The sequence below is a fragment of the Mytilus galloprovincialis genome, chromosome 8, assembly GCF_965363235.1.
Source record: "Mytilus galloprovincialis chromosome 8, xbMytGall1.hap1.1, whole genome shotgun sequence".
Classification (NCBI taxonomy): Eukaryota; Metazoa; Mollusca; class Bivalvia; order Mytilida; family Mytilidae; genus Mytilus; species Mytilus galloprovincialis.
The window spans coordinates 68,416,311-68,437,510 of NC_134845.1; the positions used below are offsets into that span (position 1 = coordinate 68,416,311).

The 21,200-nt window shown below is 32.6% G+C and overlaps 1 protein-coding gene and 1 long non-coding RNA gene across 5 annotated transcripts in view; one reads left to right on the forward strand and one right to left on the reverse strand.

Moving 5' to 3' along the window:
* Positions 1–3,247: 3,247 nt before the first annotated feature.
* Positions 3,248–13,648, forward strand: LOC143042440 (uncharacterized). The gene is made up of 2 exons (XR_012967990.1): positions 3,248–3,374; positions 11,337–13,648. It is a non-coding gene; the product is annotated as an uncharacterized LOC143042440 (long non-coding RNA).
* A 4,475-nt stretch (positions 13,649–18,123) lies between these two features.
* LOC143042442 (coiled-coil domain-containing protein 138-like) overlaps positions 18,124–21,200 on the reverse strand; it is a 40,484-nt gene continuing 37,407 nt past the window's right edge. For all 4 annotated transcript variants that reach the window (XM_076214728.1, XM_076214729.1, XM_076214730.1 and 1 more), the window contains exons 13-14: positions 19,466–19,656; positions 18,124–18,785 (exon numbers count right to left, since the gene is read on the reverse strand). In XM_076214728.1, the coding sequence (XP_076070843.1) occupies positions 18,638–18,785; positions 19,466–19,656 (339 nt within the window). In that variant the 3' untranslated portion in view covers positions 18,124–18,637. The remainder of the gene's footprint in view (positions 18,786–19,465; positions 19,657–21,200) is intronic.

Consider the following 21,200-nt stretch of genomic DNA (forward strand, 5'->3'; position numbering starts at 1 on the left):
GTTTTGAAGTTTTCCTCGGAGTTCAGTATTTTGTGATTTTACTTTTCTCTACTATACGTTATTGGTTTCGGGACGTCATGATTATTTCCATTTCATGTTCATAAATACAAGCAAGACTGACCTTTGACGATAAGATTCTTTGTAAATCATTTGATTGTTATCTTCTTACGTTTATACGATATCCCTGGCTTGAAAATTAAGTAGTTGGCATTTTAATTAAGGTAAACTCTAACATGACACTTAGATGAACCTCAGACGTATGAAATTTAAAAAAAAAATGGAAATCCACTTTGCCAGCTTTTTGCTGAAAAAGTACAGCTTTCGACCAAAGGATGAAGACACTTCAGTTTATATAGCTATTAAGCACCTTCACCCATCCCCTATCATTGCAACTGCAATAGATATGCACAGCATTTTAATAAGCAAACACAAGACAACTACTTATTAACAAATCTCTTCAATATTTCTTCATTCTCCTGTTCTTTAATATTTTTTTTCAACTTCGTTCATTCTATATCTAGTCATTTATCCTGTCATAAAAAACGTTCCGGCTATAATGATAAAGAAGGAGACGCAGAATAAGCCTTCTTCGTGATACCACATCCAGATCGGTACTACTACAGTAGAACGAATGTTAAAGCAATCAATTGCTGGTAAGTTTTGTCATTTACGATTTCGGCGAACTTTTCAATATCTTTATATACAGGTTTTTCTTCTTCAATAGAACGCATAAAAATTCTGCAAAATTTTTCTCCCATGTTTGAATTTATTTATGAACGGTATATAATTGAACATTTTACGTTATCTCATTCATTTTCTATTTTAGGATCTTGATTGTGTAGTATTGAAAGGAATTCATAATTTACGCATAAGACTGCTGATTACAAATTATATACTTGATAAAAATAATAGTAGTCAAATACAGCATATCCAATTATAGTATATCTGCATTTTCAGTGATTTGTATCCTTTTTATATGAAGTAAGTAAGCAAGATCATGCCATTTAAATGTGAGTTAAACTGTTGTCAAGCATGTGTTTTGATTGGTGACTATTTACCTGTATAAATTGTGAAAAGGAAATGATTTTTAGAAATAACGATGTTATTGAATCGTATTTAGTAAAATACAAAATTTGCAAATGTAAACATCATTTGATAAACTTATCCTACCTCTTATTTTTAATTTCAACGTAAAAATTGTCAGAAATGAGCGATTTTTGTTATAATTGAATGTAGCGTTGACTGTGTGCACATTTGAGTATATGAACTGCAGAAATATATACGTCGGTTAACGAATAAAAGGTAAGCAACTCTAAAATTACATAACATATAAATAAATTTTCATTAAATATACCAATCTAATAATTTAGTATGCCTAACCCTTGTTTCGTCCCATTAATATATATATTATATATTTATTTATTTGAAGTTGTCAGTGAGAGATATTTTGCGTTAAATATTCGTAAAATCACAAATATATTTACTGACCCAAGGAAATTTACTTTAAAAGAGGGACGAAAGATACCAAAGGGACAGTCACAGTCATAAATCGAAAATAAACTGGCAACGCCATGGCTAAAAATGAAAAAGACAAAAAGACAAACAATAGTAAAAATGACACAACATATAAAACTTAAGAATAAACAACACTTACCCCAAATGACTCAAATTTGTTAAAGGTCGTTCAGCAAAATTTTACATTTACGTCGTTTGGTCATTGGTGGAAAATTGTCTTATTGGCAATCATACCACATCTTGTATTTTTTTTTTAGATAAACAGCAATATTTTCCTTTTCCCTGAATTTGATACATTTGTATTTTAGTTTCACATGGGAAACTCTTTTCAAAAATGCATGTCATAATAAACTATATATTGTTTTCTATTGATAGTTTGTTTAATTTTTCTATTGTCCTATATGTCGGTTGATATACTCCCAAGTCGTATGTCCATGTCTGCAGTGAAGTTATATGTTTCAACGAACCTTAACTGTTTACTACTTAGTAGTAAATTACGAATTAATGGATTCGTTGCAAATGCTAGCTTAAAACCTTTACTTAATTATTTGATTCTTAGATTCGGTTCGGAAAACATATTACAAACGGGATATTAAATTTTTATTTTTATAGTGAGTGTTTTATGGATCTGTATATTTAGGCCTGAGTCCCTACGGTACCACTTTTTTAGACCATAAGTTGCCGATAGTATCATCCTTTAAGTAGTTCTTGCTACGGACCTTCATGATAATTGACCTTTATTTCCTTAAAATGTCGTGTCAGTAAACACAGCCAAATAAAACTAAGATAAACATGGATTTTTTTAGAACTCCTTTGGTCATTAAGCGTATAAATATTTTTCTTGCTTTTAAACATTAACTCATTGTCATTTGTGGTGAAGGTAAACCATAAGATCCCACCTCGGTCGCAAGTCATATAGAACAACATTTTTAAATTATTAAAACGGACATACGCATTTATGATCAAATTATCTATCAGATTTAAACAAAACTTGGTACATTTTTTTTTAAAGATTAATGCTAACAAATAATAATTTTGATCATCGCGTGGATGCTATCTGGAACAAATCCCCTTTTCCCCATCATTGGAACTGTAATAAAAATGCATAATATTCATATAAACAGCAAACACAAGATAATACTCACTAACAAATCTTTCCAATTTTCTTGTTCTTTTATTTAATTTTCATTTTCGTTGATTTTAAGACGTGTCATGTATCCTGTTATTAAAATCGTTGCGGTCAATACAATAAAGAAGAGGGGGCAGAAAAAGCCTTTCTCGTTAAACAATGTGCAGAGCAATGCTACTAGCAGTAAAACGGACGTTATAATTATCATTCGCCGGTAAGTTTTGTTATTTCTTACTAATTCGTAGAACATTTCAACTTTTTTATTTACAGAGTTTTCTTCATCAACCGAAGGAATATCAATAAGAAATTTCTCCCATGTCTGAGTTTATTTATAACCGGTATGTAATTGAAAATTTTACGTTATTTCATTTTAATCAGATTCTATTTTAGGACCTTGATTATATAATTTTGAAAGGCATTTCTTATTCACACATAAAATCTCATTAAAGATACCAGGCTTATAATTGGAACGACTATCTCTCGTTTCATCTACTTACTGATCATTAATAGCATTTAATTTTTTAAATATTTGTCATTCTTTTTTTCGTTTCTGTTGTTGAATATATTGATATACTTTTAATCAACGAATTTAAATGCATCAAATTGATCGATGGTTATAGATGTGTAACGGTTATTTATAGTTTATAGTTTTTCCAAAAACCATTATATCTGGGTCAGTAGAAAGAAGAATGACGTGTACATTTACGTGACAGATGGAGTAACCGTGCAGGTTTGACTTTTTATTTCATTTGCTTTCGATATTTCTATAATTGTTCTTTTATTCATATTAGTTTGAAATTCAATGCTTGAATAGCTTTTTGAAATTATGTGTAAATTGGCATAACGATTTTTCATGATTGCACAAATCAATGTGTACTATATTTATCATTATAAATTTACTTTCACTTTCTGTCTTCTACGACTACGCCATTGGCGTTATTCGAAAAGAAATGATAGTTAAGAGTGTTGGAATGGTGGTACCTTCATGACGAATTACAGTAAAAGTTCTTGCCAAATGACGTTAACCGGGTAATTTTTGGTGTATGACGATAAAATGTACTACTTTTAGACGATAACAACATAGACTTATTTTGACGAATCACGTTATTTTTTCTCCAAAAGTGACGGTAACGATAATTATTTGAGACTTTTGACGAATCCCGATAAGGATATTTTGACGAATCACGGTAAAATTTTAACAAATTTGACGCTAACGGTATCCGAAATGACTGATTGACGGCTGACGTTTAACGGCATTACTACCCTTAGGAAACGGTGTATCGATTTATAATTAAAAAATTCTTTATTTAATGATGGATGCATAAGCGTTCCCTTCCTACATATGAAACCCTGTATCAAACAATATCATTTATAAGTATCCTCACTGTTTTATTTATCAAATTGATTTGTGTGTATGTAATTTGTTTGGACCAAACCAAGTCTGTTCTCTTAAAAAGAGATAAAATCATGTGATTGAGATACAACACGTTTCTCTACCAGCTGTGTACATGATTTATCTAATAAAATATATGATACTGGACGTTAATCAAACAATTAATCAATGAATCATTTTACGTCTCACATCCCTACCTACGAAGTCAAAGAGGACAATAGGTGTGCACTCCGGCCGTCTGTATTTCCACCAGTCTGTCAACAAGACAGTCCGACAAATCAGTTTTACTCTTTTCTACTTGCTGAAAGGTATTACTTTGAAATTTAATATATTGTTTTTCATGACCAGTAACATATCAAGTCCGAAACAGACGTCACCATGGACACGATGTCGTCTGATATGGCAGGTGTTATCTCATCACCAGACATGACAAATATGACTGTCCCTCTGGTATCTTTCGTCCCTCTTTTATAACCACTGGCTCGATATCTATGCTGGTGGACAATTTGTCTCCGAGGACATCATCCGCCCAGTAGCAAAACTTAAATTACATGAACTTACGAAGATCAAACAGGAAACTGGCTCGGACGTCGCCCAGTATAAAAAGGTCCGAAACAGACGTCACCATGGACACGATGTCGTCTGATATGGCAGGTGTCCCTCTCATCACCAGACATGACAAATATGACTGTCCCTGGTATCGTTCGTCCCTCTTTTATAACCACTGCGTCGATATCTGTGCTGGTGGACAATTTGTCCCCGAGGACAACAACCACCCAGAAGCAAAACTCAAATTGCACGAACTTTCGAAGATCAAACAGGAAATTTGCTCGGACGTCGCCCAGTATAAAAAGGTCCGAAACAGACGTCACCATGGACACGGTGTTGTCTGGTATGGCAGGTCCCCCCCCCCCATCACCAGACATGACAAATATGACTGTCCCTCTGGTATCTTTCGTCCCTCTTTCTGAATGTTATCCCAATATCATGATTTTGTTGAGTAATGGTCATTTGATTCACGCAAATAGTCTGTTTTATGCATTTGGGTTTTTTTCATCCTGCTTGGAGAAATTGATTTTAATAGTTGTTAAAAAGTTTACAACAGGAGATACTATAGATCAAGTTAGCATTTTATTTTATAATGGAATATTTACCGGTAGGGGACTATATTTTGCCGAGCAAAACTCTACGAATGCTTGTTTGGTTTTATATAGTGACAATAGAATATACATACCGCTATTAATATGATTCATTTATTTGTTTTAATTCAAATTTGACAAAACGATTAGCCAAAACTAAACTGTCTGCAAAGTTTTACCAAAATTACAAAATGAATTTTCGAAAGTTTTCTACGAAGCAATGTTAAGAAACCAATTTTGAAATTCCAAAGTATGAACTGTTTGAGATCAATAAATATTAATAAACTACGATAAAGCAAAACTATATAAGCTCGGAACCTATGTTTTGTCTGATGATTATCATATCTTTATAATGTGTGATAAAAACCAAGAAGGTCGAATTTAAGAAACACTAAAGATGTAAACAGGGGACATATGAATCATGCAAAAAGAAAATTACAAATATATTGAGCCCAAAGGAAAATCCAAAAAGGAATTCCCTCATCAAACGACAAAGCTCGAACATACCAACGAATGGAAAACAACTGTCGAATTCCTATCTATACTCAGACATCTGCAGAAAATTGAGAACTAAATGTCTTATAGCTAACCAAGTCTCTTACATACATTCCATTATATTGACAACAATGTGTGAAGAAAACAAACAGACACATAGACAAAAAATCAAAAATAGTGATACAGCCGTCAACATTGTGTTCAATATACACCGAATAGAGTATTGACCTAGATATAAATAAATATTTATTGACTGTGTGTACATTTTGGTATATGAACTGCAGAAAAATATACGTCGGTTAACAAATAAAAGGTAATCAACTCTCTCATTAAATATACCAAGCTAATAATTGTGTACGCCTAATCCTCGTTGCTTCCACTTACTGCTCCCCTTTCCTTTGTTGAATATATTGATATACTTTTTAAAGGTGAAGTGAAATCGCTTTTTTTCAATCAAGGAATTTAAATGTATCACATTAATCGATGTCTTTAGCATGTTAAGATGTGTAACGGTTATTTATAGTTTCTAGTTTTCCAAAAACCATCAGTATATCTGGGTCAGTAGAAAGAAGTATGACGTGTATGGTGTACATTTACGTGAGAGTAACCGGGCAGATTTGACTTCTTATTTCATTTGCTTTAGATATTTCTATAATTGTTCTTTTATTCATATGTGTTTGAATACTTGAACAGCTTTATAAAATTATGTGTTAATTGCCATAATTATTTTTCATGATGGCAAAAATCATTGTGTACTATATTTATCATAATGATTATAAATTTACTTTCAGTTTCTGTCTTCTACCTCCATGAAAAATACCAGTAAAGGTTCTTGCCAAATGACGTTAACGATTTTTGGTGCATGACGAGAAAACGTTCAACTTCTTTTAGACGATAAAAACATAGACTGATTTTTCACGAATCACGTTATTTTTTTCTCCGAAAATGACAGTAACGGTAATTATTTGAGACCTCTGACGAATCACGGTTAAATTATAACCAATTTGGCGCTAACAGTAGCCGAAATCACTGTTTGACGCCTGGCGTTTGATGGCATTACTACCTTCAGTTAATGGTGTATCGATTTATAATAAAAATATTCTTTATTTAATGACGGATGCATAAGTTTTCCTTCCTAAATATGAAAACCTGTGTCAAACAATATCATTTATAAGTATCCACACTGTTTTATTTATCAAATTGATTTGATTGTATGAAATTTGTTTGGACCAAACCAAGTCTGTTCTCTTAAAAAGAGATCAAATCATATGTATGAGAGACAACACGTTTCTCGAACAGCTGTGTACATGATTTATCTAATGAAATATATGATACTGGACGTTAATCAATCAATTAATCAATGAATCATTTTACTTCTCACATCGTGATTTTATTGGTTCCCTACCTACGAAGTCAAAGAGAACAATAGGTTTGTACTCCTTCCGTCTACTTTCCTCCAGTCTTTCGACCAGTCAGTCCGACAATCAGTTTTCATCCTTTTTTCTTGCTAAAAATATTAATTTGATATTTTTTATATATCATGACCAGTAACATATCAAGTTTGAATTTTGTCCCGATATCATGATTTTGATGAGGATGGTCATTTCCTTCACACAAATAGTCTGTTTTTCCAGATTATTTTTTTTTAAAGTTCATGCTACTTGGATATATTGATTTAATAGTTGTTAAAAAGTTTACATTAGGAGATACTATAGATCTCATTTTTTTTAATTCAAAAATTGACAAAACGATTTATTCAAACAAGATTTTCTGCAAAGTTGCAATATTATACTAAAATTACAAAATAGATTTCCGGAAGTTTTCCCCGAATCAATGTTCAGAAATCAATTTTAAGTTTCCAAAGTATGAACTGTTTAAGATCAATAAATATTAATAAACTAAGATAAAGCCTAAAAATATGAGCTCGGAACATATGTTAATTTAGTCTGATAATTATCGTATCTGCATAATACATGTATTTGAATAAAACCAGGAAGGCCGAATGTAAGAAATACTAAAGATTTAAACAGGGGAAATATTTATTATAGAAAAAGAAAATTACAAAAATACGTAATTCCCGTACCAAACGGCAAAACCAAAGCTCGAACATACCAACGAATTGAAAACAACTGTCACATTCCTGACTTGACACAGACATCCTCACATGCAGAAAATGGTAGACCAAATATCCTATAGCTAACCATAGCTAACCAAACCTCTCACCTGTATGACATTCGCATATATTCCATTATACTGACAACAATGTGTGATCAAAACAAACACACACATAGGAAAAAATTCAAACATAGTGGTACAGCCGTCAACATTGTGTTCAACACCAAATCTTTCGCGTTTGTCACCGGAAAAAAACCTCGCCAATTATGCACGCCTTTATGACGCCATTTACCAGATAGAGGGTACCGCCTGTATCCCTGCACTATTAATGTTCACCAAGCGTTTTAGTGATCGTCATTGTGCAGGATAAACTAAATCTAATATTTGTTCCGTAGGTAACTTATCACAATTTCCTTATGATAGCAGTGCTGAATATAAATTTTAAAATTTTAATTTGACGAATAATTCGTTCAATATAGCATTATCACTTTTCCACTAATCGCTTAACAAAGGAACGGACTTGACGACACCCCGAAGCGCACGAATGGTTTTCACTAAAACCAAAGTTTTTGACAGATTTGCAACGAACTCGAAAGTTGTCTATTATGTCAATGATTTATTGACCTCGATATATATATATATATATGAATATTTCATTAAATTTCAACCCTATAGTTACACACAATTTATTTTACGATTCCAAATAAAGTAATTATTCCGATCATTTATATCACAACAATAGGAGAATACCATTGATATCAATCGTACCAAAGAAACATGTCTTACCAATCGTAACATCCAAATCTTTCTTACCAATCGTACAACTATACATTTGTAACACTCAGAAGCGAGTCCGATTCCCTCAGACGTATCTATATAACGTTATTGAACTCCGAAACATGTCTAGTTGTAAAAGGCGCTAAAGCATGTCATTCTTTAACGCCCAATCGGGTTCATTGTTTTTTTTTATATAAAAACGCCCAAATGTGTCCTCGTTACTTGTTTATTGCTTTTTCGTTGACTCAAACTCTTTTTATCATTTAATTACTAGTTAAAATAATATCCTTAAGGTCTTTATCAAACTAACAGTATATACCTTACCAAGGCTGTTCAAGAAGTAAAAATACGCAACAATGTCATGTTGAAATGTGGATATCAAATAAGATACCTCCTTCTCTCTATACATCAAAAGTATTGTAATAACTCTTTCAGGGTGCCGTCAGTGGTATGCTGAAATTCCACTCTGTTGTCCCCGTACATATGTTACAGATAATGCATATTTTAAGGTTTTTCTTGTCGTAGAACACACCGAGGGGTGTCAGTATTGATCAAATGAAAGACCGACCGGAGGGAGGTCTTTCTTTGAACAATCCTGACACCCCGAGGTGTGTTCTACAACAAGAAAAACCTTAAAATATGCATTATCTGACTTATATACCGTCAAAAAAATATTAATTTCATAAAGATTTGTAAAATTTAGTGTCCTATTTTACCGACAACACTAAAGTGGGATATTCCTTTCTAATGTGTTCAGGTTTTAATACGCCCTGCGGCTCATGTAGAATGTGAAATAAAACTCACTAAATAATTAAGATATAAACCTTTTAAAAATTATTATCCATACACAATAAAAATATTACTGTAACTGCATGAAGTAAGACACAAATGTATTGTCATCATCCGATAACGGTGTATGACAAATACAAGACACATTGTAACTAATTTATAGTACCACTTAGCTTATGGAAAAGGGGGAAGGGGTATGTTTTTTCTCTATTTGTTATGTTATTTCTATCGCGGAAAAGTGGTTATTTTTTTTAACAATTTTACTTGAATCGAATGAAAAATTCAGAAAGATTGTCTTTTGAATAGCAATACATTTTATTAAAATATAATCAGGATATAATTATATACCCTCCGCACCCGACCCTTACGTGAGTTACGTTAATGTTATTCAATAGAATATAAGATTATCTTATTAGTTGATCATTTGATAGAGTAAAAGGTAAACATAAATTTTAAAAAGTTCAGAACTGACACGAAGACGATTATGAACACATGTTGGTCACAGTATGATTTCCTATTCATTGTATATCGTTCAATGAACATGCATGAAATATTTGCCACTGGACGTTAAGTGACACGAATATGTTAAATCTTGATTTATTTCATGAAAGTCTACATTAAAATTCATCTGAAATATATGATAATGTTTCTTTGTTGAAGCGACCAATTAACAAAACTTCACGTTATTTGTTTCTAAAATTAAAATGCGGGACTACAATGACGGTTTCTTTTACACCAATCATCGATTGAACTTTAAAAAATAAATTTCCAAATCGGAAACAAAAAACTATTAGACGAATAAAGTTTTGAAGTAAATCATAGATTGCATGTTTATCAAGGAAAATAATGACCTCACACAGGTCATTATTTTCTGCCTTGAAGCATATATCATTGAAACATGGCATCGTCCGGGTTGATTCTGAAAAAGAATGACCTGTCGTTCTGAAAGAAAATAACTCCATATAGGTATATAAAGCCTTATTATCTAGTGGTAGTTAGAATTTCCCCAACTTTAATTGCAAACGGCATCTGATATATAAAGAGGAATGAAGGACTGTCTTGTGAATGCATTTTTCATCTTCTTAAGATTTATGCAATTGGAACCCAACATTTCCAATTGCGTAATTGTCGTAAATTACTACGTTATTGACGTTACTGAGAACTAAAAGTTTTGAGAAGTTCAAGCGTTTTAAAAAGAACATGTTTCGGCAAATAACAATTACTTGGCACGTTTGGGGGTTATGAAATCGGACACGCTTGTGCGATATCAACTTTTAAAGACACGTTTCGGGAAATCGGACACATTTTGGGGAACGGGCACGTTTGGGAGTGATACACATTAACATTAATTCTACCATACATGCCTTAAATACCAATCGTAAAAATCAAGACCAATCGTACCAACCATACCATAAATACCACTCTTACACACCATTAATATCGTACCAATCGTACAAATCAAATCCTTATATGTTCCACCAAACCTTTCTTATTCGTTTAACAAACTATACGAAGCAATATCATCGATTGAGCGTATATAAAAAAAATCTATCAATTTTTTGGTTTATTATTTTATCGACTTTGGAGTTTATATTTCATCTGTGTGATTTAAATCTTTTGATTGTCATTACCTGGCCGAGTATCAGGATGTTCTACTAAAGTCAGTCAAAAGTCGGTAATATTGAAAAAGTCTTTCAAACATACCGAACTTTATGAGTATATAAATCGTACTATTGAATGAACATCCTTTAGAATAGCTCACGATTAAGATTTGATTTTTAGTTTATTAGATGTGAAATATCTTAAAATATGTTCCACTTCCGTCTTTGTTTGGCCTTTTAAATATTTCGTATAAGGGTGTGACTGTTGTGTAGAAGAAACACGCGTCTGGCACCTATCTATGGTGAGGATTCTTGTTCAACTTAAACTTATATAGTCATAAATTTGATATAATTATATATATGTATGAAATATATATTTTCAGACCCAACTAGACCATGGCCACGTTGCAATCAGTAGGTGTTAATATGAACAACTGGCGTAAACCGCTTTATATCTTTGGTCCCAATGAACAGGACCTACAATATTTAATTTCAAGAAATGAACATTTGCAGAATATCAATCCTAAAAATTTTGAAGATCACCGTCGTACAACAGATGAAGTTCTCAAGGTAGTAATGCAAGGAATACGTAAATTTTCAGGAGAACAGTTTGAAGGGTTGGTTCTCCATGATGAGTTGATAAAGTTTGGTAGTTCAAGAGAGGGATTGAAAGTCATTGATGCTCTTGAGTTTGATAGCATCCTCATATTTGATATAAATGGAATGATTGTAGAACCTGCCCCAGGTGATGCTCTTGGGTTGGTGCGGCTTCGGGTCATCAATGCTGAAGCTTTGTTAGAAAGATACCCATGGACCAGAAAATGTGAAGTGTTTCAAAAAGTCGGTATGAACAAATACTTCATCAACTCAAGGAATCTACACTTAAAAGTATTCGAATCTATTATCGACAAAACCCGTGAACTGGTGAATGAACAACTACGGGCAGGAGAGACAAACTTTTCTCTCAGACGAACTGCCAAGCCACCAACATTAGACATTAATATTACCTTAAATAATGAAAGAGATATAAACGATTTATTCAACTCGTTTTCTAACATTACTTTGCAAGGACAATCTACTAGAAATGAATCCAGATCATTCAATAAATCTTTGGATATGGATATTGTTCCAGCCCTTCTTTTGCGACACGATTATGTTCCAGATCCTAATACGACCAACTCGCCCAATGGGATTCGACAAATGGTTTGCCCTGTATATGCCGTAATGAAATGGGTCCATACGCCTAACTCAGTAATGACAAGCGACAAGGACTCCTTGTGGAGAGTTTGTACGTCTGGATATGAGAGACATATTCTAGACGTCTGCCAGTTGAATCCTAGTCAACAGTTTTTGATGACGGCTTGTCGAATCTTAAAGACATACGTTTCCAATCAGGACGGCACGAATCAGCTTCACACAGTTGCGGCTTCAAACCACCTGAAAACAATATGTTTCCATTGTATAACATTACTAACGATACCAAAAGAGTATAACTCATTGTCAGGCGTCAAAGAGGCCATGGGTTATTTTCTGTCGTTTCTTGATTTATGTATTAGATCCAAAACGCTGCCACACTTTTTCTATGGAAATCCCTGGTTAGTTCTAATGTTTCCCGACACCAGCTTTGGACAAGAGGACGACATCAAAAACTTGTATGGATCAATGAGTCCCGATACCTTCAGACAGGCTACTTTAAGTTATGCCAAGATGTTACTAGACCTGAAAAGATTTTATACGGAGATTGAATGTCTTGATGCCGATCGCATAGGCCGGTTTAAGGAACTGCTTGGCCTTCAGCACGCCTACAGAAAACCTGGTGGTGTACACATGTTTTGAAAAACTATTTTTCTTTATGTGAAACTCAACTTATAAATCATAGTGGTGTTTGTGTCAAGCTTTGGTGTTTGAACGCTTCATATATTAAACTAACTTTTGTCGTTGAGTGTAAATGCATGTAGTCGTTCATGTAATTGCTACTGGTTTGGGTTTTTTCAATGTGCAGATTTCGTTTCTTTATAGATACGTGTGTGTAAAATTCGGAATTTCTGCATGGTATGTATTATGGTATCATGAAAATTTAATCAATGGTGTTTTGTGGAATCTTTTAGTTACCAGGTAAACTAACAAATAAATTATCTATAATCCTTTTCATACAGTGAAAGTTTACTACTGCGAAATCGACTATTCAATTTACATCGTTTTTATTTGTTTAAACATATTCAAACATTACTTCAAGTTAGTTTCCTTTATCAAAGATGCCAGTTTTAATTGTTTGAAGTTAGACAGGTAATCCAGAAAACTGGTAATCCTTGGCAATAAAAATCAAAGTCGCGCACACCTTCTCAGAGAGCGATGATTGAACTCCCACAATATTTCAACCAGAGACAATTACTTTGCCTTTGCATCTCATGTCAATAGCAAATATTTCTCTGTAAATCTGTTGTATCCATCGTTTATTTGCCTCAATAAACAATTGGTTTTGGTTTGTTTCCCTTATGGGTTTAAAGTTTGATATTTTTAATTGTTTAACATATATAGGCTAAAGGTTTTTCTTGAGTATAGATTCTCGTCTTTCGGTATGCATGTGCTTTGATTTGAAGTAATTATTTTGAACTTGAAATGTTCGGATTTTCAAGTCACTCGTACGTTGACGAATAGTAAACTAGTCAGACATTTATATCTTCTATTTTATATTTGTATGCCATGTTTTTATTAAAACAATTGGATATCAAGTCGACGACAAGGGTATCTTTTAAGTTGGATGTAGAAAATGCATAACCTCCGATTTAAAAAAATATAAAATACCACGGACAGAGAACATATTAATCTATTAGTTCAGTAATTTTCGTGTCTGCCCTTCCATTATGTGACTCAAGAAGAAATTCCAAAAAAAATGGATAACGTTAAAGTAGTCTCAGGGATACCTATGGATCTTCAGAACGCTGGCACTGATGCACCATTATATTGTTTTTTCATTTTTTTTCATATATCTTTTGGTTATCAATTCTAATATTTATATTTATTTACCATGCAAAGATGTATTTTGTCATCTGTCTGATTTTTTTAAAAGTTCAAAGATCGCCAAAACCCGCAATTACCCATATCCGCTTCCGGTCAGCCATTTTGTTTTCAATGTTGTTTTTGTCAGATACGATTTTACTCGAATTTACACATTATTTGTTGGCGATTTTCTGTATAAAGCTAGCGGTTGAACAAAATGAACATCGCTGTCATGAATAATAATGCTAAAAACAAGTTTTGAGATCGTTTATTAGTTGACTTTGGTTAAAAGGTTTGCAAAGTTGCCTTTTTCATTACCTCTCAAGTCGTGCATGTCGAGCGTAGCTAGTAACCAATTCGAAAGTCCGACTGCAAAAGTGGAAGTTCGCAGACCACGGACAACCGCTAACTGAACCCCTGCCTCCAAATTGAAAAAAGATCTTATAATTTAAAATTGCCGCCAACAGCATGAACAGTGGAACTTATTTTAAGACTACTGACGTATTTGACTACGTATTGACGACAAACAATATTCCTACACTTTTGTCATTTGGGAAATCTAAACTACTTGTCTTTAGAAATTTTCGGCGATTAAACATTTCATACATTTGTTCTTTGGCAGCTTAACCAAAATCTCAGGTGATAATAAACTACATAAAGATTCCTAGAGCAACTTCAAAAGTTTTGAATAAATCGACGATCATTTAAGGTTTTTCTGATCATATTTTTTGTAATCAAGAATTAAAAATATGAAAAAAACTGTCCAATTAGTTATGAATAACATAACATCCAGCTAGATAATAGCAATGGCACATATTTCAGCATTTATTGGGTAGAACTCAAATCTAGGGTGCTCGCATAAGGCAGCTTAACTGCCTAAAAATACGATGTTTAACTATAGGTTATCCATTTTAGCCATGGAGTTGTCAGTTTGTTTTAGATTTATGAGTTTGACTGTCCCTTTGGTATCTTTCGTCCCTCTTTTATCGAAAGAGAGAAAGTAAACATGAAACTTCTGCTTACAGAAATATTATAATCCCATGAGTAATACCCCGTTATAAGAAAGAACCTTTAGTGAATGCCGTGCTTTTGTTTTTAAAAAACACATAAACTTTGCTTTTTTGTCGCAATTAAGTTAAACAAACTCATCATAGATACCAGGACTAAATTTTGTATATACGCCAGACGCGCGTTTTGTCTACAAAATACTCATCAGTGACGCTCGAAACAAAAAATTAAAAAGGCCAAATAAACATATATGCGTAATAAGTATAATCACAAAAATACTGAACTGAACGAGGAAAATTCAAAGCGGAAAGTCCCTAATCAAATGGCAAAATCGAAAGCTCAAACACATCAAACGAATGGATAAAAACTGTCATACTCCTGACTATATTCGGGCATTTTCTTATGTATGAAATGGTGGATAAAATCTGGATTTCTAGCTTGCTAAACCTCTCACTTGTATGACAGTCGATCAAACTTCCATTTTATTGACACCGATGTGAGAACAAAACAGACAAACACAATAGGTTAAAATATCAAAATAGGGGTACAAAAGTCAACATTTGTTATTATAATATGATTTAAAACATATATGGACTAAAGATGAAAATTTTAACATTTGAAGAGATTTTTAATATAACATAAACGGTACAAACTTTTCTGTAACAGATGTACATTTCGACAATAGTTGTCTATTCAGTTATGCTCGAGGTCAAAATATTAGAAAAATCCAAAGTTAATTAAAAAAGATGAGGACCTACAAACCAAAAAAGACAAACAAGTATAGCCAACACCAATATGTGATATGAGGAACAAAACATGACACATAAAACCAAACAATTGAGTACTAAGAACTCTTGTCTTGACAATTAAGAATATATGCAATTTTCAGACACATAACAATTTATGATATTTTGGAGTCAAAGCATGACCCCTTGGGACAAAACTGGATGAACAGAAAGGTATCTTTGCAACAAAGAACACGTACTAAATAAAGGTTGCAAATATTTATCATAATATGAAGAGGCTTCATATAAGGTAAAAAGTCAAACTCACATGAAGAAATTACCAAATGTTATACATTTTGTCCATAGGCCTGAATTGTTTTAAATTTAAAAAAAAATGCTCTTTGGTTATTGTACATCTAGTGGCAAATATGTCTAACAAATTAAGGACAAGAGCAAATAGCAATTAATGTAAAAGATGCACACTGCAAAGTGGGTTGACCAGGATGAAAAGTAATTTTAAACTGCCACTTGAAAATGAGATATTGAATTGGAGGCCACAATTTTTCTACAAACCCCTAATTTTTTTGCAAGTTTTTATTAGTGGAATTCTCTATAAATTAGACACCAAGATTAATATCGCCATCACAACAGCTTCTGGCTGCATATTCATAATGAACACATCAATGTCAAATTTGCATATGCATATACCTGATCAGTTAGCCAAAAGAAGTAGAAGTAGAAGTGTTCTCTACTAAAACAATAAGTCTAACTTCTATAAAAAGATGAAGAAGCAATAAAACTAGCATTGAAAGTTTCAAATAATAGAAACAGTATGTTTTTAGCAAACCTAATTGATGTTTAACATCATCTTCAGCACTAGTGTACGTTTTTGTGAAGGTCAGTTTTTATTGGTGGAGGGAGCCAGATTGCTCAGAGAGAACCAGATATCCTGCAATCCTCCCCTGGCCTGAAGGGAAATTCATTTGCCTCTCGTAAAGTCTCGTTTACAGCATAATAATTCTAAGGAAAGCATGCCTCCCATGGGAAGTTATCAATGCACGGTCTTTGCAAGGGTCTCTCAGACCTCTGGGGATCATCTTGCTGCACCATTTCCCTTTCAGTGTTAGGGAATTGCAGCCCAGGGTATTCCTCATTTAAGCTATTCTTCCTTTAATTGGAAAACGTTTTTCGTATTTAGTTTTTAAACCTATTAGCTTTTCTCATATGTCTCGCTCAGTCTTCTTTTGATTTTATTAGTCATGTGGTTGTTGTTCCTCGTCAGTGATTTTTGGTCATTCCTACATCTCCCCGTTTCTATAGGTTCTTTATTTGATGAATCGTCTTGTCTGCAAATTCCCCTCATTACCCGCATCTAGACTTCTTCTGAGGGTGTTCTTCTATCATATTATCCACGGTCAGGTCCATTTTGAGGCGGGGAACTGTGTCCCCGGGTAGTTTGTGTTGTTATTTTACTGTTTGGTTCTTTCGTTTCCTTAAAAATTGAGCCGTCTTGGTCTTCCTCCAGTTGTCATTTCACAGGTCTGGACTTCTAGTTTTAATCCACCAATAAAAAGTGGAATATTCCACCATTGCCACCAGTTTGTAACGTGTTCGCCTAATGTGAAGTCTGATGTAGGATGGAGTGGACTCTGAAAAGAACCTCTTGTTTTATTCTACCCTTTTGTAATAGCTGGGTGGAGTGTTACTGAGTTACAGGACTGGATCCCTGAACACTGGGTTCACCTTCGGGCAGTGCTCAACGGACTCAATTCTCATGTTGACACATTTCTGGCTAAATTAGTAATACCAATTGAAATTAGCCAGAAATGTGTCAACATGAGAATTGACAAGAAAAATATTTAATTATGGTTAACAGATAGAAGTTTATTAATGTAAATGATTACTTAAAATTTTAATAGTCACAAAGATTAAGCAAGCACATTGTAGGGATATTCTTATTGAAGAAAATATGTTTGTCAGATGTAGCTTTTCAGTTATTATTATGGTAAAACATTAAGGTTTTAACCTGTTTAAATTAAAACAGTCATAGTTAAAGTCATTGCATTTCACTTACTATAATGTTGAAAAATGGCTTTAAAACAAATAGCTTAAACTAACAACACAAGCAGTTCTTCTGACAACCATTCAGAAAATTGAAGCCTCATACAAAGGTTATTTTCCTTTAAAAAGTAAGTAAACATGGAAATATTTGATATGCTAATACTACTAAATTAGTCATAATAAAATGAAAATGAAATGATAAGAACAAGAACAAGAAAGATCAACCAATAGAACGCAATTCAGCATCATCAATTCATCTCCAAGTCCTACATATATACTTTATGTCCAAGTAGGTGAAAAATAAACTTTCATCACTTAGTTAATAATCTATAAAATTCAACTACAGGTTATGAAGGTTCAGATCAACAAAAAACTATTATCAGTAACTGATCAATTTATTCAAATAAATAAAGTATAAAATCTATCTATGAAATATCACTACGACAAATATTAAGTTTTCAAACAATTGTAATTGCAAGGAACCTATTAAATTCAAATATATAATATTTCAAATCACATTTACGCTAAGATCTAAAACTAAAATGCCTCCAATACTTAGTTACTAAAATTGCTGGTTGATAAGTTACACTTAGACCATTCATCATTGGAACTAATATATTAACATTTCTCAATAAATTATAAAACCTAAATTAAGATTCATTTGAAAACTTCTTTATGTGAAATAATTACCAAATTGAAAAGGACTATGCTTGACAAATTTTATTTGAGAATGATCTCTTATCATTTGTATTTTTGTAAAGGTATACATATTGTCGCTGATTGTGAAATCCAAGCCTTGTTTTCAAGAAAATAAAATGTGATAACCATTCAGTACACAACATGTTGTAAAAGTGTGGCTATTTATAGTGTTTCTATAATTAGAACTAATGCTATGATTGTACTCCTCCAGTAGAAGTTAGATTAAACAGTATAGACTTGAGATTCAATGCTAGGAATGCTTGGTCGGTGGAACAGCCACGTAAGATCTCCTGGATAATACCAACAATGGTGTACACATCAAAAAATCTTTTGTTTGTTCTGAAAATAGAAAAAAAAACAGTTTTACATGTTTTGTGAAAGATGAAATATTTTGTTGCCACTAAAAGGCAATAAAAAGAGACAAAGGATACCAAAGGAATATCCAAACTCATAAGTAGTAAACAAATGCAACACTTAAACAGGGAAAAAACAACAGACAAGCAAAAGTACACAAAATACAACAAAGAAAACTAAAGACTAAGCAACACAATTCCCACCAAGAATCAGGGGGATCTCAGGTGCTCTGGTATGGTAAGCAGATCCTGCTCTCCTTGTGGTACCGACGGTGTTGCTTATGTTAGTACAAACCCAGTTAGCTATATTATTGTTTACAGGGTTATAATTGTATATTAAAACATTCTATTTAAAGGATTTATACAATGACATCAAAAAAACTCCTTATAAAGTTAAAGTATTGGCCTATATCACAGAAAAAGGATAAGTATTTATAGAAAGGCAACGGTAAAATAATTGAACATTACACACAGATTTGCAAAAATTAAAAGAAAATTTGTCATATAAACTAAATATGAAATTTCTAGTGAACATTTCCTTAAATACATTTGAACAATTAATTAGTGCATCCACCTGTAACCTCAGTTGTACAAATTATAGTTCTAACATTTCTCCTCCCCATAAAATATAGTATAGAACCCATAAACAATTCAAAATGAACTAACTTGAATTTGGATAGTTTCTGAAGAATTATACTGAGTTTTTCCAACAATTTATTGTCTTGTGTAGGTGCTCTCAGTACCATAGCAACCGTTCTAAACCACTGCTCATTACCACAGCTCTCTAGGAATGGAGTCTGGAAAGGTGTGTCAGCTGACAACTGTAGGAAGATATCCATAGCAGCACCCATAAATGCCTGAAAGTTTAAATAAGAGTAATTCAATATCCTCTAGCAGTCCATTGTTTAATAACTGGTAATAATTTTCTTTTTTGAAATCTAATATAAGTAGATTTACATTTCTCCGTCATTAACATATGCCAACAATTTTTATTTCATATCTTTTAAAAAAATAAAAATAAAAATATTGTTCCATATCTATAAAAACATAATGTTTTCACATTTACAACTCTTATAACATGCTTCCATATATTCAAAATGTTCAAAATGCATAAAGGACAAGGTATAATAAGGGCTATTTTTGGCCCCCTCTCCAAATAAGTTTATATTGATATCAATGATGGTCTTAGTGTAGACACTTGAAAAAATAATAATTTTATTGTGTTCCGGTGAAAGGAAGGTTGCCTAGCAACGGTTTTTATTAAGAATGAAAATTATCACATAATAATTGCTTTATCAGTAAAAATTTAAATATTTGCAAATAATATTGTTTGTCCAAGAAGAACTTGAAGTCACAAATGAAAATACCCTTTGAATTTGTTTATTATATGTTTAAAACAACCTTGGCAACAGAAATGTTGCCTAGCAACGGTTAAAACATTGGTGCTTGCCACTCTTAGGTATGAATTAAGCAGTTGTTTGAAGATTTTTCTTTCCATTTGGAGTTTCATTCCAATATTTTTTCATATACATCTTTTTTTATTCTTTACAAATTTCGTATTGAGCATAGCAACACAAGTGTTGCTTAGCAACAGCAAAACATTTTTGAATTGATTAAAAGCCAACTACAAATCAATTAGTCATTATATTGAACAAATTAAATTGAATGCAATGCAGATTGTCTGTTTGTGAACATGTTTAGTTAGAAATGAACACTTAGTTCAATTGTAGGTCACTACACGCTGATCAACAACTAAGATACATAATAAGTGCATATCAACCATGCAATAATAGGTTCTTTATATTTTTTGAAGTATGAACTTAGTTATTTTTTAGGAATATACTTCCTAATACGGTGTTACACTATAATATAAACATCTAGATAATCATTATTTTTTGGACAAATTCTATATCGAGTATAGAATCCCACATCTTGCTTAGCAACAGCAAACATTTTTTTTTAAATTGTAGACCACTACAACACCTTTGTTTGACTTTCAATGTGAAAGTTTTTTCATGAAAACAAGAATATATAGGATTTAATAATTTGAGATGAGTTTGAACAGCTTTCAAAGATACTTAACAGTTAATGGAGTCAAAGAGACGCGACTTGTACCAAATACAGACATAAGTCACATTGTGTGGAATAAAATGTCTAATCCAGGCAATTACGAATTAATATGATGTAGGGGTTGGAATAAGAATGTGTCCTCTGCATGGGTACAAAATCTATAGTGAATTAGAAACGACTTATCAAGGCAAAAAAAAGGGGGGGTTTAAATCATTTTTGAAGTTATTAACGAGGCATTAATTGACCTAAGAAATTAATCCTATTGTGCAGTAAAAAAAAATGGCATATCCTGTAAGAATATATATATATGGTTTAAGGGTTGGACAATCAT